Here is a 26314-nt window from a genome sequence, read left to right on the forward strand (position 1 = left end):
CAAGTGAAATCCAATTTATTTTAAATATCTGAAACCAACATTTATTTTTATTCTTCAACTGCTGAACTGCATTGAGCCTTTTGGTTCCTGGGGCAGTTTGGTGAAAGTAAGGGAGCCAGATGTAACAACAGCATCAAATAAGCAGCACATAACAGCTGGTGGCTGGATGACTGTTAATAAGAATGATGGGCAGTGCTAGTTTATGGCTGCTCCTACGCACTAATCTGTTGTTTGCATTACAAATGTTTCATGACTCTGTGTTTGTTTTCACATGTGCATCCCTCAATATGTATTATTGACACATGTTTTTGTGTTCTATCCTCAGGCACAATGACATCAGCCCACAAGCAAAGTCTGGCAGGTTGAAAAAAAAACATGACCCAGAGCTCACAGCCCAGCTCCATCAGACTTTTGCAGATTTTGAAGCGAACCTTGCAGGTGGGTGAGCATCGCATACCCATAATATTAAACTGGTATATTTGATTTCTTTATTGAGGTGAAGAATACATTACTTCCAAGGCTCTACATACCTTGGAAGTAATGTATTCTGCAGTTCAGTAAAGCATTAAACACTCGTAACACTACAACATCACGTTTGCATATACGTTTATATATGTAGTTTGATGTCAAATAGATTTGAAATGTTTCACATGACTGGGACTATTTCAAACTGAAGATATAGCCATGGTAATATGTTTAGAAATAAATCTGTGCCCAAAGTATGATGTATTAATGTATTCCACATTTTCTAGATCACATAGATATAGCTTCAGCAAAGAAGTCTCCTTATACCATGTCCACAGACAGTAATGAGGTGCCGGTGTCCGTAGTGGACATGGATGTGCCAGTCACAGCCATAGATGAAGTACTGGAGGACTATGAACGCCACATTGTAGAGATTGAGACAAAGTCACTAAGCAGGACTGCTGGCAGCAAAGGTAGGAAGAACGATATGGAAGAGCTGATACGTTGCCGCTGCTGACAGTTGTATTATTATAATATATTTTAAATGACCTTTTCTTATCCCTTCTTATCACAGTTCCAGGCTTTTGTCAGCAGTCCAGTGTGGAGCCACAAAACAAAAACAACAATGCTTGTACAGCTGCTGACAGTAATAAAAGCAGCCGTGCAAACACTAAGCAGCTGTCTCAATCTGAGAAACATAGAAAGTCACTGGAGGATAAGTCTATCTCTGAGAAGAAGGAAGGCAAGATACTAGAGACAAAAACTAAAGAGATGCGTGTCACTGATACCAACAGTTTGAAAGAGGAAAAAACAAAGAACATCAGCAGTGAAATCCAATGTAGACAAGCAGAAACACAGCAAGCCTGACCCCGTGAAAAGTGACGCTCAATCTTTTCAAGAAAAGAAGCCTGTTTTTCCACCAGCCAGTCAGATATCAGTACTGCCTGTAGAGAGAGATGAAGAGATGCACAGAGTTAGCCAGGGCCGCAGCTCTAATACTTCACACAGTCAAATAACTCGTAACGTCACATCACGCTTCGGTATGAAAACTTTCACTGTGGTCCCTCCCAAACCTTCTGTTGTGCATGCTGCTATGGAAAAGCCAGCTGTCAAACTAACTGTCGGTGCCATTAAGATTGACGATCAAGGAAACATGGTGAAAGGGGATACCTCCCGAAACGGTGGTGAGTCTGGACTTAATTCCAGTGAGGGGTCTCCTCTTCTTGGAAAAGCCAAAGCTTTTTGGAGCTCAAACGAAAGACAAGAAAGTTCTGTGCCTCACAGCAAATATGTCAGTGATAAGGTTAAAGAGACCACAGATGACCTGAAAAGTAGTCCCGCTGCAATCTCAGTAACTACTTTAAGGAGCAGTAACACTGAGGACCTGAAAACTACTCAAACTCCAGTTTACAAACCTGCAGAGAGGACGCGGCCTAAAGAGATGGTTAGAGAAGAAGCGAAAGAACCAGCAAGAGCTGTCAAAGTTGCAAAAGAAGCGCAGGTACAGGTGGAGAGCAACATTTCAGTGTCCAAAAACAATCACCAGCCAAGTAATTACCCTACGCTTCCCCCTCCCATGCTTCCAGACCTGAAGAGAGACCTGTCCTTCCTCAAACCATCCAGGCGGACCTCCAGTCAATATGTGGCGTCTGCCATCACTAAATATACCCCACAGACCTCAGCTAAACCCAGCTCTATCTCTAATGTACATGACTCCTATTCTTCTTCGAAGTCACAGACTCTCGGTTTCCAGAGGTCAGGTCGCTCCATACAAGTGAATCCAAACCAATCCTCCCAGTCATCTTTGTCAGATAATAAGGAGAATCACTCTTCTTCTAAATCCAACCCGCCCGGTTCTACGAGGTCTATGAGCTATCCAGAGTATATTTCTGACTGCCAGAGAGATTTTGCAGGAGTGAGACCGGACAGGGAAGGATTTGGAAGCTCTGTCGGATCCACCAAAGCAAGTTTTAATTCGCTGGAAACAGAAACAGCCAGGAATAGGCTTATTCAGTCTAGTAGGCCAATCCAAAATGACATGATTGCCAGTAATGACAACGATAATATTAAACAAATTCGTCTGAGAAGCCCCAGCCCTGCACAAAGCAGAACTCCACATTCATCTGCCAAACCTCCCACGGCCCCGAAGACTGTGTCCGAAGATCAGACAACTGTGAGTAAACCCAGTATTGGAATATTTTACTGTTAAACAAATGCTTTACATTCAAATAATCACTGTCAATTAGTTATTTACAACTTCTCATCTTGTCTTCAGAACACGAGGGGCACGACCAAGGCAGTCACCAATCTGATACCTGATGCAAAACTCCAGCCTTCTGTCACAGTGACAGACACAAGTGCTTACACAGGTCCTCCACCCGTTACCCTGTTTGGGCCAGTAAAAAAGTTCAGACCCGTGATCTCTAAGTCTGTTGAGAAAGACTCGTCTCTGCATGGCAGCCTGATGGAGGCCCTACAGACAGGCGGAGCCAGGGACAGGCTCAAGAAGGTGAGATACACATTGTACAGTGCACATGGATGATGGTCGAGGAAAGAGCGATTATGATAACGATATGGCATTTTGGAAATAATAGAAATGCACTATGTTAATAATTGTGCCATAACAGCTGAAGGTGTTGCCTGGAAGACTATATTGGAATAATAATAATTCCTCTCTTTTTATCTTTAATTAGCTATCCACTTCTGGTCCCAGCATCACAAAGAAAGCCTCCTATGTAGAGGAGGAGAATGAGAGATCTGCTCTCCTGGCTGCCATTAGAGCCCAGAGCAGCTCCGGAAGGCTGAAGAAGGTAAAACACTCTTAACTATTTACGCAATATCACCCCATGTCTGACCATATCAAGGGGGTGTGGTAAAGAGCTGAACCACGCCTTTAAAGTCACAGTATGATATGTTTTGTTAAGTTTATAATAAGTTTGTCATCCACTTTGAACCTCCTTAAATGAATCATTGAATATACCCACATTGCTTATATTATTTGTGCACATAAATAAATGGTCCGACCCAGTGGATGAATCTCATCCCCTTTGTTGAGCTTATGACATCTTTGGTATGGTTAGAAATGTCTTGACAACCATTCATTTCCATGGAAGATGGCGCTGAGATGATTCATCATTTTCCTCTTGTGTCACCACCACATCAACATTCTATATATATTTAGTTTATGACCACATTTCTGTAAACTCACTCCACCAGCTACAGATAGAACAGGGATGCTTCTTTTAAATGTTATTAAGAAAAATGTCAGCATGCTAACAAGCTAAAAGATGAGGAACATAAATCAGCATTTAGCATTGTCATTGTTAGCATGTTAGCCTGTAGCATTAGGCTGTTATAAACTCTTAGTCTTTAATAGAGAACAAACACATGCCCTTATAGCATTACAGGTGGGACAAGAAGGATGTTTACTAGAAAATGTGACTGCTGAACTCTCTGTCTGTATTGTAAGCTAGTTAGCAGCTCACAGAAGGGTGCATGAACCAAGTTATGCAAGCACGGGTGTCTATTTCCATCCCTCTGTGTGGACTGTGAGCTGTGGTTTGCTCTCATGTAAGAACCCTTGTGGAATGAAAGGGGCAGAAAACGTGCTTCTGGAGCTAAAACATCTGCGGTTTTATTCTGGAGGTTCCTACCAGAAGTGGAATCTCTGGAATGGTACATGACTAAATCAGACACAAAACTTCTCTTTAGAGAAAAAAAGATAAATAAAGAAAACTAAACCACTTGCACAATGGAGTTACAAAAACAATATATAAATGTTACAATCATAAGTAAAAACATTCAATGCAGAAAGATTAGAAAAAATGATGTTTAGATTAAAGAATATGGTTCAGAGGTTGACGTTAGACCATATGTGAGAGCCCCTGTCTATGTTTACATGTCTAAAGTTACCATTGTTCACTCTTTTGTTTCCTACAGACCAAATCTGGGTCTGCTGATGAGCTTGAGAAGTTCAGGACCGTGACATCTGAGGAGGCAGGCCCTCCCTCCTCTCCCTCTCCTTCTGTCTTCACCCCACCACCGCCCCCACCAGCACCCATGATGGCACCTCCACCTCCTCCTCCTGTCTTCTTGGCCCAGGGTAGGACTAGCACTGTGGCAGGTGCTAACGCCTCCATCAACCCTGCCTCGACCAGGGAGGCTATGATGGACGCTATCCGCACTGGATCTGCTGCTGAGAGGCTAAAAAAGGTACAAATAACGGGAAACAAAAGCATACATTTACACTACAGAGTGAAAGTTGTTACATCCTTTATCTACTCTGCATTGTGGGGATTTCAATTCTACAGTTACTCCATGAAAAGGCAGTGATAAGCCTATAGACTCTCTTAAATATCACACACGTCACATATGATCAAATATTACCAGAGGCTGCTGGCTTCAAAATCTCAGTTCTATCTGCAGAAAAGTTAGGGGAATATATAAACTAGTGAAGAAATTTAAAATAAAACAAAGAGATTGAAATGTAGCATTAGCACATCAAGTGATGAATATCGTAAAGATTCCATTTTTCTTTTAATGAGTCTTGGTGGACAAGGCAGCTTAATTTCACCCATATAGAGACTCAAAGAAGAAAGGAGGGGGACAGACATAACAGATTGAGGCAAGAAAGCCAGACACACAGAAGAAAAAAGGCCTCTTTCTTCTCACATCTTTCGGTCTGGTTTCTCACGTCTTGCAATGTTCAAAGACACCACTGGCAGAAGAAAGCTCTCCTGTGGTGCTGCAGCAGGGAATCTGGAAACTAATCGCACATAGTAACACATTCACAGATTCTACTGACAGCCCTACTGTACTGCTGTATGAATATTTTAAAGAAGATAAAGTTGAATTTCAGGTCAGGAGCTGTGTAAAAGTAGAGTTGACTGAACGTTTTCTCATTAATATTTGCATTGTTTTAGTTAATTTTCACCACATTCAGACTTGAGCAAAAAAAAAGTACATATAACACTTTCTTTAGTTAAGGCATTTTTTCTATGTTTTGCCCACCATACATGAACTTTTACCACCAAAGTGGAGAATTATAAACATGACTTGTTGTGTTCCTTTTAACTAGGTCGCTGCGCCCAGAAAGACAGTCCAAGTGAATGGCAGACTGGGAACAATCCAGACAACCTCCTCAACACTCCCTCAGCCATAGGAGGGGACGCCCACACCACCGTAACAAAGGACATATTAACGCTATTAATATATCGTTTCAGGTCGTTATTGTTTTGCCATTGTGCTTTTGCAAATTACTTTTGGAAAACTTGAGTCACATTTTGAGTGGATGCTTTTTGAAAGTTGTGGGGAACCTTATCAAAGGCGTGACACAAATTCCAATATAAAAAATAAGAAAGAAAGAATGGTTTTTACATGTCATCTAGATATGATCGTTTGTTCATAAAGGGTTTCGAACCTCTGACAACCAACCAGGGCCTTATGCTTAAAAGATTTTGTATGAAAGGAGAATATTTAAATACTACTTCTATGTATTTATGTTGCGAAAGTTGTTCTTAGTAGCCAAACCAATACGATCTCTCTGATAATTGTGTCACAGGTGAAATGATTGCAGTTAATTCCATGTATAATATCAGTTATATCAGTTAGCGTTTAACAATAGCCTGCTGGAGAGAGTTCATGTCCATCTTTACAACATTTCGCAGTTCCTAAACATATCTTGCCATCTGTACTTGAATTCAGTATTCTTAACTGGAATGTTGTACAAAGTGTGTGCCAATGAAAGCAGATTTAAATGGTTTATGATTTTATTTTATTTTTTCCTTGATTTTTTTCCCTCAGTTAAGTTATGGATGCCTTAAACTGTTGCTCACTCAGTGTTATGTATATGATGTTTGCTTTAAATATTCTATATAGGGTGCAATAAGTTGAATCTACTGATTTTCCAGATTTCAACTACTTATTATTTGTCTAACAAATTACAAAAACTGAAAACTTAAGTGCATTTTCAAAAATAATGGATATATCCATTGATGTTTGATTTTTTTTGTTTAAAAGTGTATTTTAACCAGATCTGGTCCATACAGTATGCCAACTTCTGCATTTCTTGGCTCTGAGAAAGAAAAAGATGGTGATGACTGATTTGTGCCTTTTATCTAAATATACTTCTAATTTAGCTTCTAATCATCATTTTGTGCTGCTGTTTAAGATCTATAAAGACATTGTAATGCGTGAGTGGCCTGCAGAAACATATACTTGTACAGTAGCAATACAACTGACCGTGCCTTTGATGTTAGATATATTTGAGAAATTAAGATTAACCTTTTATTTCCTTAAAATGTCAACATTTTTGAAGCACTGTTATGGAAAGATATCAATGGGCAAAGAAACCAACAAGTTACTATGGCGATTGGTCGTAGGAAAGCTGTAGGAAGGCAGTAGTTTAGGTTGCCTTAATTTAGGCACATGGTGTTGCATTCCATTGCGCTCCATTATAAGTTTACAGTGTGGAGTAGCTATGATGGCTATGAGAAACCTAGAGCATTCATATTCAGGTATAAATGCTTGCTGCTGTGGACTGTGAGAAATCTGAGTAAAGGGAGTCCTAGTTTTATAGAGATTATTTTTAATTCATGCCCACCTGTTTTTCCCTGAGAGGGAAAACCTTGAGATATATTTTCTTTTTTCACTAACTAGAAGGGATTATTTCATTCACGCAATAGCCTACAGCACATTGTAGCATTGTATATTTTGTACACGAGAATCACAGTAAAATATTTGATACAAATCCTCAAGAGAGAGCTATTTCACTGATAGTGTGAACATTTTATAAGCTATTGCTTTTTAAGTTTCAAGTGCACATTGTTTTTTGGGGATGGTTATTTTTGTCTGCCCTGCTTTTTGATTCAATAAATAATTTTGCAATCAACTTCAAAGTGACTTGCACCTGATATTCCTGTATTTTATCTTTCTACAATAAAAATGTGCCTGAGCCTTTTGCTACTATTCCAGTCAGCCACTCATGACCCTGACTCATCACTATGTGGTCACATAAAATGGCTTTCGCAGAACTTCAACCTAACCTCTATTCCTGATTCCTGAAACACTAGTCATTGTGCCTTTCTTCCTTCCCTTAGAATGATACCAATATCCACATTAGCTGTGCAATCACACGTAAACACAGTGTACACATATTGGTGGGGCAATTTCAAGTCTTTAATTATAAACAAATGCTCTTTGAATAAATATCCCATTTTCGTGGCAAAGATGTAACCAGGTAAAATGTAAATGGTGGGATTTGTACATACCAATGAAGGGCGACTGGTCATTTACTGGGTACTGTCGTAGCAGTGGAATATGTCTGGGAGTTTGTAAGAGTGATCTTGGATGTAAATACCTGCAAAGGACCACAGGCTCTTCTTTTGTGGGTACAAATTCTGCAGTTGATCTACTTTACAAATCGTGTGGTTTCTTGTCTCCCTGTGGGTGTGAGTGATATTTTTGTCATGAGTCTGTACGTGTGTTGAAACATACGGTTCCAAAACATTTTAAGCTACCGACAATGTAAACAACCTCTAATTCAAGAATTACCAGGAAATCACACCACATAAGACAACAGCAGATATACAATTTAGGTTTGGCTTTGGTTACGCCTTTAGACATGTTGGTAAGTTTGTTGCCATAACAGTTTTACATGTAGGGCTTAAGGCAATCCACTTTAGTGAAAGCCTTTCCCTCACTGCCTTGACTTCTATTACTCAGCTTTGTTAAAGTTGACTTATGAGTGATGGAGACAGTGAGATCGATCATCAGCAGGGGTTTGTTTTTACTTTGTTTTCCGATGTTAAGTAGTCTACTATATATCTGATCAATCAATTTGAACAAAAGGCCTATGTGTGATGCTGAATGTCTGATGAGGGGAAATCAACATAATGTGTGTTTAGTTTATGTCTCAGTGCAGTCCCGCAGGAAGAATGCTTTGTTGCATGGTGGCACACTGAATATGAGTGATGTGATAATGTATGTTTGTATGTCTGTGATGCAATGACTGCACAATGTGTGCTCTTTGAGTGCATGTTAACACTGATGGGACACAGTGTGAGCCCCTTGTTATTCTTAAACCAGATGCATACACACAGGACTGATGACCTTTTGCACTTCAGATTCCCATGGTGTGTTCACATAATTTAAGCTTACCCAAGTCTGAAATATCACATGAAATATGGAAAAAAAGTCAATGCTAGTTCTCCATGTTTTTATTTCTGCCTGAGACTGAGCTTTATCTGACTCGGCTGGGCTTCAATTCAAGCTGGTGCATTTCACTCCTCCTACATGTTTTATGTTTCTCCAGTTTAAATTACAATAACCCACGAGGTGAATGTACACCTGTTGCTGTCAGTCATATACACATCCAAATGTCTTATGCAATATCCTCACAAGGTTCATAAGTACAACAGTGCTCCAAGGTTACTCTGGTGCAATGAGATTTGACCCCCAGTTGTGCAATATGCATACTTCACACTCACAGTGATTTTATTTGTGATTGTGTACGTCAGAGCAGGGCATTATTAACATGTGACTACTTTGGTTTACCATTGATGTCCTTAAAGTATCTTATGGTAATAATCTTAACCACTGAGCTGCCATATACAATACAGTAACCTAAGCCCTTATTAAGCCAGTTAACAAATACTATTACCCTGTTTTTATGAAAGGCTGAAGCTGAATTCAAGTTTGTTGAATTTTTCTTAACATGGTCCTCAGTAAACAACAGTGTGCATAACACTACCATCTTACCTAGATATTCCTCAAAGCCCCCCTATTTAACCTTATTTAGACCTGGGCCGACCAAAGTCAAGCCATTAATGTTGCTTATGTTTCTTGTATGACTCAACATTAATGTTCAATGGGTTTAATTTCTTACATAAAAGTGTTTTTAAAATAACCTGTTGCCTAAAACTGTAAAGTATAAGAAACTGAAGTATGAATTGAACCAATGTTTTATGCTAATTGTGTTAGGGCTGTTAAAGTATTCTTAGCATATTTTAAAGGGTGTTTATCTTCAAAGCGAATGAAAACTGCGAGGTAAATTAGTAGGCCTATAATCATTGTCACCAATTCTATCAATATCATTTCTAAATACCAGTAAGATTTAGAGGTTGTATTATATTTTCTATGAACATGAAGTTAAGCAACAAATTGATTTAGGAGAACGGTAAGAGAAGAACAATTTGCTATTGAGCAACTGCTTGTCTTCCTTAAAAAATATTTGGTATCGGTTTTATATGGGGTAAGACAACTTGAATATATAACAACTTGGTCAAATATATATTCTTATAGAGTAGGCAACGCCCTCTTTAATTCGCTTTATTTCACTTTAAAGGTACAGATAGGCTACTATGAACAGCACACACCGAACTGAGCTCTTGAAAAAACAGTAGAATCCTCTGAACACGCCCTTATTCCCATGAGACTTGAACGCCGCATTAATCACCTCACTTGTGGGCGTGGTCTGTTCTAAGGGGGAGGAGTTGTTTGAGAGCTTGTGTGTGCGTGTTTTTGTGCGCGTATGCATGCACGTGTGTGTGTGTGTGTGTGTGTGTGTGTGTGTGTGTGTGTGTGGTGTGTGTGTGTGTGTGTGTGTGTGTGTGTGTGTGTGTGTGTGTGTGTGTGTGTGTGTGTGTGTGTGTGTGTGTGTGTTGTGTGTGTGTGTGTGTGTGTGTGTGCTCCCCGCCCGACTGTATGAGCTGCCTACAGTCTTCTTTGCGGCCACTGTTTTCGCCTCCTCCTCCACCTTCTCCACTTCCTCCAGCCTCTGTCTATCTGTCCAGTCCGGGAATGTTGACCACCGTGGCCTGATCAAACGCCGACTGCCACTCCGTGTTCGTCTCTGAGGGTCGTAGCCTGCCTCTGGTTCTAAGGTGAGTGCATGTTACCGGATGAATACGCTGTTCCCATGCCTCTTGTGGGCATAAAAAGTCCGCGGGGAGTTGGGAGTTAGCGCGTGTAATAAAAGTTGAATATGCTGTTGTGATTATGTTTTGCGGCTCGGAACACATGTGCGCACTGCGCGTTAACCGCCTCGCGGGACCGGTCCGTGCCCTTCTCTCTGACAACGTAGCGGCCAGTTATTGAACTTTGGAAACAAGTTTATTCATCGGGTCAGGCTGTTGCATTCAGCAATATTCACTCTACTCTATATTTTCTAGTGGGACAATTCCACCGTGCACTGTTCCGGGGTTAGTGTTTCTGAGTCTCGTGCACCTTGCTGCACCTTTCTCAACCGTTACTGTGATTCGAGCGTCTCATGGCATGGGCAACACTATTTTGATCCCTGCCTTGTTTACGATTGCGTAACAGCAGTTACCCTACAGTGGCCCATAGCCTACTTTCTAATAATAATAATAATACATTTTATTTCAAAGCGCTTTTCCAGGTGCTCAAAGACGCGTTACAGTGGTTTGATAAAACATGATAAAATGTACCTCGTTGGACTCCAGTTCCCCCGCGTTGACCCCCCCCCCCCCTCTTCACAGACTCAATTATGTGAGAGTTTCGCCAGTCTCGTCTTATCGCCTTATCCTTTTGGCAGCATTTGCTTTGGGGGCGGGGAGGGGGAGAAAGAGGCGTTTTCCCAGGGTTACTCATGTAGCCCTACTGCAGTGGTTTCCAAAGTGGGCTCCAGGGTCCCACAGGGGGTTGTTGGGTGGGTTCCAGGGGATCCTGATAAAGTGAGGAACTGAGAGGTTTTCAGTTTTTGGAGCGAGCACAGCTTAATGCAATAAGTAGATGTTTGTAATTACTGAACTGACTATAACAAGTGTTATCAGTGCACTTGTTAAGCAGCTCTGGAGTACTGAATGAATATAAGTTCAAGAGCGCTCCCAGAGGGAGTGTGTTGGGAAGTCTTATCAAACTGAAGTGGGTTTGATGTGAAAATATTTAGGTATCTCTTGCATACTTATCTCCCTTCAAGCTGTCACTCAGACAAATACTGTAAATGCATTCTGTAAGTGCACCACTAGTTTATTGTTAGATTGTTTTAAATGATAACTGGAGGTAGGAGGCCTTTTATTGTGGCCAGCCTAAGGCACACCTGTGCAATAATCATGCTGTCTAATCAGCATCTTGATATGCCACACCTGTGAGGTGGGATGGATTATCTCGGCAAAGGAGAAGTGCTCACTATCACAGATTTTTTTCAGATTTGTGAACAATATTTGAGAGAAATGGTTATTTTGTGTATATAGAAAATGTTTTAGATCTTTGAGTTCATCTCATGAAAAATGGGAGCAAAAACAAAAGTGTTGCATTTATATTTTTATAAAAGTCTCGACAAAGCAACCCTTCATAGATCTAAGATTTAATCCGTCCTGTCTTTTAGGAATTCTTCCAAATCAATTTCTTTATTGGCTGCATGCAGCTTCTGCAGAAAGTTGCATAACCAACCGGATTTATGATTCTGGGAACTATCGATGTTGGCCTGTAGGTTTTGAATGCAGATCAGGTTTCTCATTGAAAATGTGGAGTTGCGGATGAAGGAAGAACATAGGGACTGATATACATGCTAAGACTTTGTATGTAATGCATCCCAAATCTGTCCTGCCAGAGTAAACTTTCTTGGGAAAAACTAGTTGAAATGCTGAGATAACATTATCTCTTTAATGGTCAAAGAGTGTCTGGTGGTTTTGAGTCCATGTAGGCATTACATACATACTGCCTTAATTACTATTTGGTTAATTAAAACTCTGTATACCTTAAAGGTCCCATGACATGCTTTTCTGGTTATTACCCATCCCCTTGTGTGTTATGTAGCTTTTTCTGCATGTAAACGGTCTGCAGAGTCAAAAACCCTCAAAGTACACCCTGTAGCGAGTAAAACTCTAACACAGAAAATACCTGTCTATGCTGTCCAGAACGCCTCGTTGGAGATTTTTCATTTTTCATTTTTTGCTTCCTGGGTATGGTGGCGTAACCATACCCAAATGGACCAATCCGCGGAGCCGTTATGTTACGTTCCTCACACACACACACTCAATCTTTTCTCAGCTGCAGCTCCGCGGATTTCTCAGCCTGGGACGCGGCGAGGCTGTGTGTCTGTGTGTGAGCACGGGCATTTTTTTATGCTTCTAGGGGTCAGGCCGTGTCAGGAACCAAAGTGTTTTATCTTCTACACCCTGGGGCAGAGGTCCGCACAGGTCTGTTTCTTCTATCTCATAGTGCTCCTACAGGATTTCCTACGATTATGGCCGCAGCAACCAGGAAGCCACACCAGTAAGCCAGCTCACACTGTCCGCTCCTCGCAGCAGCGAGCCTCGCAACGTCCCGCCAACACGGCACCCAGACCCCATGCAGCATTCTCATCTGTTTGTCATTACTGGTGTCATTTTCTGGTTGCTAACGCCATTGTAACACATAATCAGTGATGTTCCGCTGTACCGGTGGTGGACTCATCAGAGCACACTGGGCTCACAGGGAGGGGGGGGCAGGAGCTCCACCAAGCCATTTAGGACAGAGAGTGAATACACATACTATACAGAGATGCTGTATGGGAAACCAATTTGAGTTTGGAAAATTGCACAAAGTAAATCTATTCTAGTAGACCTCAACAATGGAATTATGATCAGTAGAAATGGCCATGTCATGGGACCTTTAATGTAACCTCATCAAAACTTTTCAGAGTAAAGACAAGCAAAGCTCAGTCAGCAACCTTGAGTCACTAAAGCCTAACACACAATCTGACCAACCGCTGATATTCCACTCAACCTGGCAACCTGCACTGGAACATGTAGATAGATACACAAACTGCACGGCCCTCTGAATGCAGCACACAGTCTAAAACATGTTAGTTGTCTTTTCAAGCATGTCTTTTTTGACACTCTCCCATTCATAGCCAAAGAAGATTTCTCTTTTTCTTTACCCCTGGCCATTATTTCCTGCCTTCTTTCATTTAATTATGTTGTGGTCACATCTCTGTGCACATGGCAACCGCTCTTGCTGCGGTTTCTTTCACCCCCTCAGCACCAGTCCTGCTATTTCAAGTCTATGCTCAGTAAGCACAGGCATGACGGGGCATGAACTCTGCGAGACTACAGGCTGCCAAAGGCTGTTGACTGCACATATTGCACATAATTATACTTACAATAAGCTATACTCAACTTGCTCTATACAGACCTGTGTCTTTCGTATTTTGAGAAACTCTTAAGAATCTAAAATGCATAATCCATTTGTTGTTTGATTTGAATTACTTTGTGCTTGGCAGTGATACCCACAGAAATGTGTTGCGTAACCATAACCAAAAACCCGAGCTTCGCTTGAAATACAAGTCCTTTTATTGATATACAAGTGCAGATAAGATTGTTTGCCCAGCTTTCCCTTGAGTGTATGCTTATAGTTGCAGCTGCCATCCATGAGGAAAAGGGGCAGTGGTATCCTATTAGCTGGTATTGGTGGTATAAGAGCTTGTGGTCGTGCTCCAGGCAGCATTCCATTGGGTCTTGCGTCAACCAGCAGTCATTCAGCACTGGTTCGTCTAGGCTTATGCACTGTTAATACCCCCTCCCTAATGTCATGACACAATCAACCCAAGCCTGCTGGGGGGACCTCAGCACAGTTCATGTCTGTCGACTCTTTCTGCCTGAGTCCTTAAGACTCATGTGTCCATATTGACATTAGAGCCCAATTACTGTTTTATGTCCTTGGTTTCTCCATTATAACCGCTGAGTAAACGTGTTTTGCTTTGAAAGGAGTCATTTCTAAGAATCTAAAGCTTTGCCAGATGAAACATTTTGTGGTATTATTCTTCCCCCTCCTCCTCCATACTGTAAATATGGACCTATACAGACCCAATTCTCACCGCTTTCCACTTGTGACCTAAGGTGATGCAATGCTTGCTTGTTTAACCACTGAAGTGTACAGTGGGTTGGGTTTCTCACTGTCTGTTGTTGGACCAAATGTGGCTGAAACACCAGCCTGTGTGAGAGGCAGGAATGTTGCCTCCATTCTGTAAGTAACAGAACACCTGAGGGAGCACATGCTCGTGTGGGTGCAGGTAATGTGGTGTGGTGGACACACAGTGATGTGCCAGACCAAATGATCTCTTAAGCACATATGTACACACTTTTTTCCCCGATTCCTATTGTACCATATACTGCAATGCAAAATCAAAACAAACCATGGTTAGTTGGCTTTGCTAGATCTGATACCGTATGATTAAAAACATAGGGGGCTTTTCCCCCCTAGAAAAATTCCCACTTCAGGAACACAGCCATTTATTTTCTTGAGTCGTAGCACTGTCCTAAACCTCATTCTGATTCCCTCTTACAATCTCACTTAATCACACACCATGTATGCACCTCTGGTTTTCTGGTATTATACTCAGACTTAGAAGCAATAAGGGGTTAAGTATGGTGAACTTTGGTGCTTAGGAATAGGACTTTCATTCAGTCCTTCTAAATATGTTTTTTTTGATCAGCCAGCCAAGTTTGTTAGCATTCCTAAGAGTAAGTACGTAAAATAAATCCTGGTCCTCTGTACCAAGTGGTCACATAGAACTTCTGATACTAATTAAATGGTTATCTACAAGGTCACTTTTATTTGGGTTTGACACTTCCTCTTGTTTTATATGTTAATGATGCAATACCACAACACAGTGTTATGGTGCTTAAAATTAGGTCTTAAGGCCCAGGTGACCAGTGTTGGGCAAACCACTAAAGTAAGGAGGGAAAATGCATTTATTCATCTGCATTCTTAGAAAAAGTTACAGTTTTTTAATGACTAATATGGACTATTGTGACCTGTTTGTATGGAGAGTTATTTGCAGAACATATGGCTAGTTAGCCTTTGGCTGTATCCTTTGCGATGTGTTCAAGTGCTACTTTTTGGGCAAGATGTAGGGCGACCCGCCATTTTGCTGTGTGTAGCAGAAATGCAACAGTTTTGTGCATTTCACAGCATCAGTCATTTAAATACAATATGTGCTACCAACAGTTGTAGTAAAGATGGCATCATGAGAAGGCATATCCATCTAATGCAGCCCTCCGGACCACCATTACTTGTGCACGAGAACAATTGGTCCCAAGCTCCGTTCATTCATCATTCTATGCCATTGCATAAGACCAGTTCTCCCAGGCAGCCCAATAAAATCCTCATCCAATTAGGAACTGTCCACTTTTCCAAAAGGCCTTTCTCCCATAGACTGGTGCTATTCAGCCTCCCCCGGCATGACATCAGGCCCTCTCTTATAGCCCCACTTTACGCTGCTGCTCTCAAATAATGAAAGCTGCCAATTAATGACTAATCAACATGTGCAACAAGCACATCCAGTGAGGAGTGACTACCATCTAATCTGCTGATTAAAACAGAATACAGAGATGCTCTGTTCAACTCTCGCTCCCATTTTTCATCGCGGCATTGCTGTAGAAAGAACATCCAGCCCACACAACCAAACTAAATCTTAAACTCATGTAACCTCATATGAACATTTTGAAAGTTCCTATCTGGAATTATTTGCAATCCTCCTTTTATAGTTGCTTGGAAGAACAATAGTTTTGAGCCGTGGTCAGGGTTGTTGGTTAGTGTAAGACCATGAAGTGCCTACAGTGAATTCAAATTATTTGACTATTTTTAAACTGTTTATTTAGTTGTATGAAGACATATATACATTTTAAAGGCTGCCTAGAGAGGTGAGTACAGGTGGGAGTCTGAGGGGGAATCACCAGCCCAGAGAATCTATAGGTCGCCTCGCAGTAGGACGTTTTGATAACTCACAGCGTCCGGCTAAATATTCTCACTTAAGCTGTTCGGTTAGTTTACACATATACAGTAGAATAATTGACCTCCCCTCTCGAGGGGTTGGGTTACGGTCAGTACATTCACTTCAATGGGCTCTCCACAAGTCCCAGACACAGAGTTGGATCTGTGCCCTTTCTTGAATTGAGACGCTGTTTATGTTCTCGACTGGAGCAGTACTGGCTGAGGATGGGGGTCGGGGGGAGAGGGAGGTAGCTATTTGGCAGTGGCGAACCGTCAGGGCCTTCAAGGTATTCAGAGAATACTCTGGAACACTCAGATAAAACAAACAAAAAATCGATTCAATTATATAAATAAAATGTAATGAAATGTATATAAAATGAATAAATGAGAATCGTATCCGTGTTGTTGATCTGTAATATTACAGTGTTACATTGATTTGTTTGTCCTTCTCGGACCATGCACTACGCATTTCAGTGGTTTTGTGTTAGAAAAGAAAGCAACCAATCAGATCTGTTTCTGGGTCTCTGGGTAGAATATCCTTCAACCAAGGTATTCTACATCCTTGATCGAATGCCCTGGCCGTTGCACTGAATGAGAGCGTACGTTTGGACTGACAGTTTGATCAACCAATCATATATTGATTTGTAGCCAATGGGCGTGTTCTTTCAGAGTTTCCCTCGGTTCCAGGGTATTCTAGAAGGCCCGCTAGTTAACTGGCTCGAGACAGAGGATCTAGAATGAATGCGACGAAGCAATTCATGCAGTTTTATTGTTTTTAACGTTGAAATGACAAGTGCAACAGGTGAAGAGGAAGTTGTTGCGGAATTGTTGCGAGTACCCTTTTCAAGACGACAATTCAGTGAAAAGACGGACATTATAATGCCGTGGGGGAGGGGGGGCGGCGGCTGGGTGTGTCTACAGAAGGTCCAGTTGTGATAGCCACGGTTCGCCACTGCTATTTGGTTACCATTGGTAACATCAGTGGGAATCAGTTGGAATGGATATTGACAGGTGTGGTACTGAAGAGAGGGTCGTGAACAGTGTCATGGATTGGTAGCGTAGAGCGTGAATTCAAACAGTAAGTTGCCTTTAGGCTGTATTTACCAAACTCTTAGCTAATAGATACTAAAACGCTCCATAGAGCTCATGGGAATTGCATTCATGGAATAATTCCCACCACAAGGGTGTCTTCAAATCATACATTTGAACTATTGCTAACTATAGACCAGTGTTTCTCAAACTTTTTCATACCAAGGACCACCTAACCAATAAAAAAACACTCGCGGACCACCTAACTCCACAAATATCCAAAAACACATCGTTTTTTACAAATCGCCTGAAAATGGTACAAACAAGTGGCAACATGTGTGATGAAGGTGTTTATCTGGGCTATTTCATGCAATCGAAAGTGAAATTTAAGCTCGTTCCATTGCGGAGATATTCCCGCGAGAGTGCAAAAACTTAAATAAATGTATTTCTTTCAAAATGTGAAATGTTACCAATATACTCACGGACCACTAGGGGGTGCTCACGGACCACCAGTGGTCAGCGGACCACGCTTTGAGAAGCACTGCTATAGACTAATGATTGAGTAAAGCATCGTTCAAATGTGTCTTCTTTTTTTTTTAACTAGTCATGTAGTTAAACACCATGTGATTGACATGCTCTGTTCCGTCCCTCAGCTATCCTGTATCCTCCTTCACGACTCATTTCACCTGTGATTAGTCTATTGAGATTACATGCTGCTCTCTTCTGGCTCTGGGTTTCAGACTTAAAATGAATCAAGTTTAGAAATAGAGTTGCAGAGGGTCATACAAGCACCAGCTGCCTGCTAAATAACCATCTGGCTTGTTGAGAAACATTTACCAGAAACCCCTGTGTTTAGATTTAAAATACATGTTTTTTAAATAGTGTCTGGGGACTTTGGCGAAACATGGATAACAGCTTCAAATCCCGGTCGGAAAGTCACTGTTGATGGATAAATACCGCATTGAACCCAACTTCCAACTATCCACACTCTCACTTTATAGGAGTCAGGATAGTACGTTTAAAACTACTACAAATCATATGCACATACACTGTCTGCTCCCTCTTAAATGTAACAGTGGCTCTCTTGATGCCTTTGACACCATCTGAAGATAAGTGATGTCGAGGTTGTTCCAGCTGTACTGTCTGTCTATCTCAGTGATGCCCGAGCTGCAGTGGGATTCCACAGATCACACAGGAGCCAACACAAATGTGGCAGGCGTGGGACGTATTTCATCTTGTGCAGTCAGCCTCTTTATCACGGATGACATTTCATATACTAAAATAGGGAGGCCTGTGAATGATTAGTCTAAGCATTGTATGTAAATGCACCCGGCTTCCAGTAAGCAATATGCAACCTGCCAAGAAATGATATGCACCAAGGATATTATAGTAACCATCTTAGAAAAGGGACATGACCCATGATGTTATATACACTTTTCCTTTACCATGCCTCAAGCTGCCATTCTTTACTTGAATGGCATTTATTTTGGATCAAGACTAATAAACATATCTTATAAAGCAAAGCTTCTCTGTAATCAAATCTGTAGGGTTTGCACAAATGTTCCTTGTTAGATGGGGCAGAGGGGTTTTACATAGAACACAAGGGACCAGGGAGTGATCAGCCTCCCTACAGGAGCTGGCCATAATCGTAGGAAATCCTGTAGGAGCACTATGAGATAGAAGAAACAGACCTGTGCGGACCTCTGCCCCAGGGTGTAGAAGATAAAACACTTTGGTTCCTGACACGGCCTGACCCCTAGAAGCATAAAAAAATGCCCTTGTGACCTTATGATACCTAAGTACTAGGAAGCTTACAATCAGTGTGTGTTATGTATGCACAGACACAGTCACCAGTTCTGCCATATGTTCCTCACTTTTGTTTCAACACCACGCACCATATCCCTGGCTGGCTCACAAATCAATCTATTCGAGGTCTTGCTATATTACAAGTGCCCTATATGGAAGGAATGTGCTCTCTGCATTCCAAAGATGACTGAGCAGAGCTGAACAGCCCGGTGTTAAGCTATGTCCAGTCCAATCAGCTGAAGGCAAGTTGACTGGGATGAACACATTTTACAAATATATACACAGGGAATATAGTTGGCACAACTGCACAGATGTACTTTTGAGTTTGGGTTTGAGGCTACATTTGTAAAATAGGATCACTTTATTCCAAAATGTAAAGAGAAAAATGTTTTGCCGAGTTTTTTTTACAGATTTGATCTGTTTAATTGAAAATCAAATCATGAATTGTCTGAATTAACAATGTCTATATGCACGTACCTGCACAACATATTTAGGTTTTTACCTTTAATCCAAAAAGGACATTATTTCTGCATTTCAACACTGAACAATAAATGCCTCCTCACTCTGACTATTTTTGTCCAGAAGGCTCCGGCCGGAGACACATGATACCCGTATCCATATCAATAAATCCACATTAGTGGTAGGAAATGCTTCTGCAAATCTTACCGTGCATGCGTACTTAGTGAGAATCCATGCTGTACATTGGAAACCCTATTTGGTTGAGTTGAAAGCCTTCTAATCCAACAAGTTACACAGTAAAGACACGGTAATCCAGCTTTTCCATTGTTCAAAATAGATACTCTAGTAATAGCTTTGGCGAAGGCAGAATGGCTATCACGAATCTACATAATCCTTCAATACCTTAGCCACAAGGCATAATTTTATTCAGTAACACTGAAGTTGATTGAAGGTTTAAAGGTCCAATCATATGCTTTTCTGGTTATTACCCGTCCCCTTGTGTGTTATGTAGCTTTCTCTGCATGTAAACGGTCTGTAAAGTCACAAACCCTCAAAGTACACCCTGTAGCGAGTACAACTCTAACACAGAAAAGACCTGTCTATGCTGCCCCAGAACGGAGATTTTTCTTTTTCCATTTGTTTTCTTCCTGAGTATGGTGACGTAACCATGCCCAGGTCCAAATAGACCAATCCGTGGAGCTCCTCACACACACACACTCAGCCGCGGCTCCGTGGATCTCCACTCACAGTTCGCCACACACTCACGTGTGTGTGCTCAGGCTGAGTTCCTCGCTGTTTCGCAGATCCCACGCAGCAACCAGGAAACGACACCAGTAATCCAGCTCACACTGTCCGCTCCTCAAGCCTCAAAGGGCGGGGCAGCGAGCCCCGCAACGTCCCGCCAACACGGCACCCAGACCCCACGCAGCATTCTTATCTGTTTGTCATTACTGGTGTCCTTTTCTGGTTGCTAACAAACGCCATTGTAACACATAAACACACATCAGAGCACAGTGGGCTCATAGGGGGGCAGGAGCTCCAACAAGGTGTTTAGGACAGAGAGTGAATACACATAATAATAATAATACATTTAATTTCAAAGCACTTTTTCAGGTGCTCAAAGACGCTTTACAGTGGTGATACAACGAGATAAAATAGAATAAAAAAATATTAAAACAGCGACACAACATAATTCACAAATTAAAAGCCAATCTGAAGAGGTGTGTTTTGGTCAGTGTTTTGAAAGTACTTTACAGAGATGGTGTATGAGAAAACCAATGTGATTTTGGAACATTGAACAATGTAAATATATTCTAGTAGACCTCAACAATGGAATGATGATCAGTAGAAATGGCCAAGACATGGGACCTTTTAAATCTGACAAACTTTTTCCTCATAATCATACTTACTAAGCAATTGAATGTTTCTGGATGCCCGCTAGGGCTGTGCAATTAATCGTATTTGAATCTCAATTGCAAATTTTCTTGCAACAATTACGAAAACAACGTAATCAAAATAAAACTATTATTTTGCTGCATTCCCTTTCGCAATGATGCTCTCAATTTGTCTTGCGTTATACATCCTGCCCGCGCGTGCGCTTTCGCCCCTCCCTAAAAGCCCTAGAGTGAAAAGTTGACTCTAGCGTACAGTCAACTTTTACTAACCACTATTTCCGGTTTCCGGATAAGGGGTTACCAAAATAAGAGCACTGCGGGTAGCAGTATAATTAAACATTACAGGTTGTGAGTGACATTAGTTATCATATTTATATATGTTTAGTAGGTTGTGGAAGTGCGCTCCAAAATATTTGTTGATCTTTATTTGTATTTATTATTTTGTTATTAGTTATTTAAATGTAAATATAAATGTATAATTTATTATGGTATTGGTTTTTCAGTTGAATTATACCTAAAATTCAGGGTAATCAACTGTTAAAAACATAGTGTTCAAATTTTTTTTTTAAAGTTCAATAAATGGATGTTTTCAAAGTCAATGAATAATCGTATTTAATAATCGTGATATCAATATTGGCCAAAATAATCGTGATTATGATTTTTGCCATAATCGAGCAGCCCTAATGCCCGCTATAAATAACTATTTGGAATGTTTTCCCATTTAGGAAAGGACATATATATATGTATATATAGTTCAGACGCCTCACAGAAATGTATGAGGTTGGCAGTCACTGTCACTAGACGGCTGACAAGTAAACAGAGAGGTAAAGAGAGAGACAGGCAGACAGACGGAAATGCAATCCGAAACAGAGAGACAGGTTGACAGTTGAGACAGACAAACCAGACCAACAGGCAGGCAGACGGGTCAAAAAATCTAACTGACTCCTAAGTTTACAACACATGTTTGGACGTGCAACTCAGAAGACACCTTATATTTCAAGTTTGACCTACAAACCTGAGGTTAACATTTTAATATTTCCATTTCCACTCTAGGTATTTTTATTGGACTTCTTGGAAAGGCTCACAGAATGGAACCTAATAACCTTTTATTAAATATAGGAGGAAGTTGTTGCCTAAATATGTAGTGCCTCAATTAAAAACCATTTTGAAAGCTTTTTATGTTGTTACTTTTGCTTTGCCATCCCTTATCCCTTTATGGATAATTTGTTCTGTTTACAGTACCCTCATGATATGTGTTGCAAACAGAGGCCTGCAGCCTGTAAAGTCCTCCTATAATCCATCTTTGGTCTGGTGAGACGGTCAGCCAATGATACACCACCATTTTTCAGGGAAATGTTTCTACGGTTTCAATTAGGCTTTACTTTAAATAGCCCAGGGTTCTGTTGATCCCAGGCCTCGCCTTTGGCTTCCCTGCAGGGCTTATCACCCTGGGATGTTAAAGCTGGACCCTTGAGATGTAAGCATATGTCAGCACATTAACCCCTAGACTGACTAAGCATGCTGGCCCACAAAAACAGCTGCTCCACTTCGTGATACACTTGTTGGCTATAGTTTCAGAACTCTATTTTCCTTCTCTCACGTAAGTTTAGCTTCACCTCCATAGTGACTCATCCTCTTTACGTTGTGACAACCATTACAGCATGTACCACTTAGAGGTCAAGGTGTGTCATTCTCCTAACTGCAGTAATAGAGTTTCACCACAATTGTGACTTGGTGACATGGTCGCCTACTTATTTTATCTTTACTTGTGTCATACAAGTTCACATGTGCACTCCCCTGTTACAGTTTAATGAAACTTTTTAGTAGAGAAAATCCCTAACTGAATAATTGTCTTAGTGTTTATGGCTTATTGGCTCAGCGGCGATGTCGTATAACATTGCATGCTCTAGCTCATTAAGTACAAATCTCATACACGTCACATTGGTGCGGGCTCTTTTCTAAAGCATAAGTGTTTGTTTGAATGATCTATTATTTTGCAGTGGAAAATAAAATGCCAATCCATCACTAGTTAACAATTGTGTAGTGCGTGTGTTTTGTAGATACACATTATCAGATTTGAAAGTTGGAGGCAACGTTTTTCAAAAAGTTTCCATGTTTCTTTCAGATTTCTTATCTTATAGATACATATATTTCCAGGTAATGATTTAAAACCTTTTTTAAATTGTATGAATTGCCCCCAGCATCAATGTCTGTTACACCAGAGTAGAACACCATATGTGAAGAATATTTTCTGTAAAGTCTCAAGCAGGATAGTGCTGAAAAGGATTTATGATTCATGATGGGCATTCTTAAGGCTGTTGTGTTTGAAGCTGGTTTGAAGTCCACCAGCTAAACGTTTTTCCTCATGGAAGTTTGAGCAAAAATCACTTTAATTAATCCAGATGCAGTCACCTCACCGCTGGGTACAGCTGCCATACCCCCAGTCCTCCTTTCTAGTCTTTCTAGTGCGGTGACACTGTCCTGATAATTGCACTGTCAAGGTCAGAGATGCTTAAGTTTCAGTACACTGTTGAAGTGGAAGAAATTGAATCAAAGGGCTCTCAGAGGGTCTAATCCTCACAATGGAATGGCTTTGATTGTGACCAGGAGCAATTAAGCAAAGGTGCGCGTGTGTTTGGTCAATATATCAGTCACTGAGAGTCACTTTGGCACATATGAGCACTTTGAAACTTGCAAGGTATTTTAATTCTTTGTGTAATGCCTGAGATTTTCCTATGTTTTATCACAAACAGATAAAGAGAAATGTAAACCACTAATGTTGAAAGAACATATTTCTTTTATTTCAGTGGCATTAAATGTTTACAATTTAATCCTCCTGAATTGAGAGTAGCAATTTTGATAAGGATTAAAGCATTGGCGAGGCGCGACCATTATGTTTAACTTCAAATGCAGGTCATTGAAGTCTGCTGTTGTCCTTTTTGCACAACCTCCTGACTCCTGAATATAATAAACATGAAGTTCAGCCACATCTAGGCCGCCGGTGTGTGTGGCGCCTAATGAGGGGCTGCTCGGAGAGTTTAGGCGGATGTTAATTTGTTTTGTTTTTGTTGTAAACTGTGTGTCTGTAAATAATGTGTACATGACGAGCTGTCCTTGCATGCCAGCCGGACAGGCCACACACATGGACTGACACAATAAGGCACAGGCACAGGCACACACACACACACACACACACACACACACACACACACACACACACACACACACACACACACACACACACACACACACACACACACACACACACACACACGTTTGAAGCAAGCCCTTTTAGTGGTCCCAGTAATCGTGGTGCCAAGTTCTTTGTTTAGAATGCATTCATGGTTTGATCATTAGTTGCAAGACACATTTTGGGCATTCAAAAAACGTCTACATTTTTATTTGTAATCTCATCAGCTGACAACATTTCAGGATAACAACTGCTGAATTGTTGGTCGGATAGTAGGCATGGTTTGAACATCTCTCATGTGCCCTTTTTCAATTTGGATAAATCACATTAAGCGTAACTCGGACATTAAAGTCAATGCTGTCATGTTTAGTTTGACTTAAAAGGATGGTTCATTGTATTGCCTGTTTATTTTCTCACATTCAATTATTCAGAAGGTTTTGCAGTTTAACAGTTTTTCCAGTGTACATTCTACATTGTGGTACTTTACTCTTCCGGGGGTAGGGTGGTCCAATCATTGTACACGGGCAGACCGGTGAGCGACGGCAACACACACAACTCTGTAAAACTTCTCAAAGGCCCTGAAAATCCTAAAAATAGTGCTTTCACACACCCACATAAAGGCTCACATGCAAAGCATATGTAAACGTCCATATACACACCAACATATTCCAACACAGTACATTTACGCAGGAAGTAGCACATGTGCAGGCAGAAATGCACACACATATACACACACTCTGAGGCCACACGGGCAGCCGCCACCACCACTAATGCAAACATGGGATAATATTAGCTGTCTATAAAATGGCTGGTCATATTTTTAAAACACCAACACAGGTTCATGAACTGCTGCATAAAAGACTATCATAGTTGCAAGCCCAAGCTGCTCGGCTTCAAATAACCCTGGGATCTAACTTAAGACCTGGAGAGGTGCCTGCAGGGTATTTCTGGGTCCACATTTACAGGTGTTTATTCAGTGGCAGCAGTGCCAGGAGGTTAATAGGATACCCACTTTAAGAAGTTCAAATAGACTAAAGTCCATGTTGTTGCATTTGGGGTTATTTGACCCAAGGAAGTCCGTGAGGGAGGCTTCATAGAGCAGAAGAACGCCTTTAAAGTCCCTTGAGGTGCCACTTCTATCGCAGCTATTTTAATTTACAAACGCCAAGCCATCAAAGTATGGTGAGATAAGCCGGTCGGGTCTGAGACTGTGGAATGATTAACAAAACATCAGAACTCTCATTGAGTTAAGCATCTCTTGTTCCATTATTCATAATAGAGCATTGCAGAAGATGCCAGACTTCTTCATATTTGCATAACATGGATAACATGTTGAGGTACTCTCTGTGCTGCAATGATGTTTAATCTCAATGAGATTTATCCTGGTAAAATAAAGGAAAACAAAGAAAAGAAAAATGGTAGTGCAACTCCACTATGTGCACTTTACCCTAGATTGGTGCAAATCTAGTGACCAAAAATGTTACTTTCTTTAGTCCCTTTACAAAATGTTTGGTCATGTTGCAAAGCATGTTTTTTCAGATGTATGTTACAATCTGTTCCTTTTTTGGACAAAGGGAGGTACAAGTATCAGTGTTGACGTTGATTTTGAATGAAAGTAATTATTTATTTATTTTAGTCAAGTGCTCTGTGCTATATTTGTCTCCACAGAACTTAAACAAAATGTTCCTCCCCTTCCTTCATCCTTTCTCAGTTGAACCTTCTCACTTTCCTGTGTAGTTTTATACTAACCTCCTTTGTCTGCTCTTCTTCCTCTACAGGTTCATCTTCTCTGTTCATCCTGTATTGAAACTGATCCAGCCAAGCAAATTGTACAAAAGAGCTGAGAAACACTAAACATGGCTGTGGCCGGATGTCCGGATTATTTCCTGCATCATCCAAATTATCAGGTAAATGGAACCTTCCTATGTAGGAAGAATGTGTATGCTACTTTAACAGCTCAATTTGTAGAGATTAAATGTTGCCATTGTAGTCTAGACACCCTAGACTAAAGTTTGAAGCCAGACATTGATGTCAGTATCAAATGTGAAGCCAGATTTAGATTAGAAATAGTGCCATTGTCTGCATAAATTGCATTGCATTGGATCGTGTCACTGCGTCGGATGTTGGACTTGTTTATCGCCAGGGCATGGCGAACATAACTCATAAATTAAACTTCTTGGAATTTTTTTGTTGGATGAGTTTATGAAATTGGACCTCTATCCCTCTACAAACCAGACACTCTATTATTCAGCATGGG

The 26314-nt window shown here is 40.9% G+C and overlaps 2 protein-coding genes across 4 annotated transcripts in view; both read left to right on the plus strand.

Moving 5' to 3' along the window:
- Positions 1-7354, plus strand: part of cobl (cordon-bleu WH2 repeat protein) — a 57021-nt gene extending 49667 nt beyond the window's left edge. The window contains 8 exon segments of the mRNA XM_034202704.1: positions 326-438; positions 753-938; positions 1040-1283; positions 1285-2638; positions 2741-2974; positions 3159-3275; positions 4405-4677; positions 5543-7354. Coding sequence (XP_034058595.1) covers positions 326-438; positions 753-938; positions 1040-1283; positions 1285-2638; positions 2741-2974; positions 3159-3275; positions 4405-4677; positions 5543-5626 — 2605 coding nt within the window. The 3' untranslated portion in view covers positions 5627-7354.
- A 2741-nt stretch (positions 7355-10095) lies between these two features.
- The window catches only part of grb10b (growth factor receptor-bound protein 10b), an 84764-nt gene continuing 68545 nt past the window's right edge, over positions 10096-26314 (plus strand). Inside the window, exons 1-2 of one of the 3 annotated variants that reach the window (XM_034202658.1) lie at positions 10096-10346; positions 25836-25964. In XM_034202658.1, coding sequence (XP_034058549.1) covers positions 25914-25964 — 51 coding nt within the window. In that variant the 5' untranslated portion in view covers positions 10096-10346; positions 25836-25913. The remainder of the gene's footprint in view (positions 10347-25835; positions 25965-26314) is intronic. The other 2 variants (XM_034202657.1, XM_034202656.1) reach the window with 2 other exon arrangements.

The sequence above is a fragment of the Gymnodraco acuticeps genome, unplaced genomic scaffold, assembly GCF_902827175.1.
Source record: "Gymnodraco acuticeps unplaced genomic scaffold, fGymAcu1.1, whole genome shotgun sequence".
NCBI lineage: Eukaryota > Metazoa > Chordata > Actinopteri > Perciformes > Bathydraconidae > Gymnodraco > Gymnodraco acuticeps.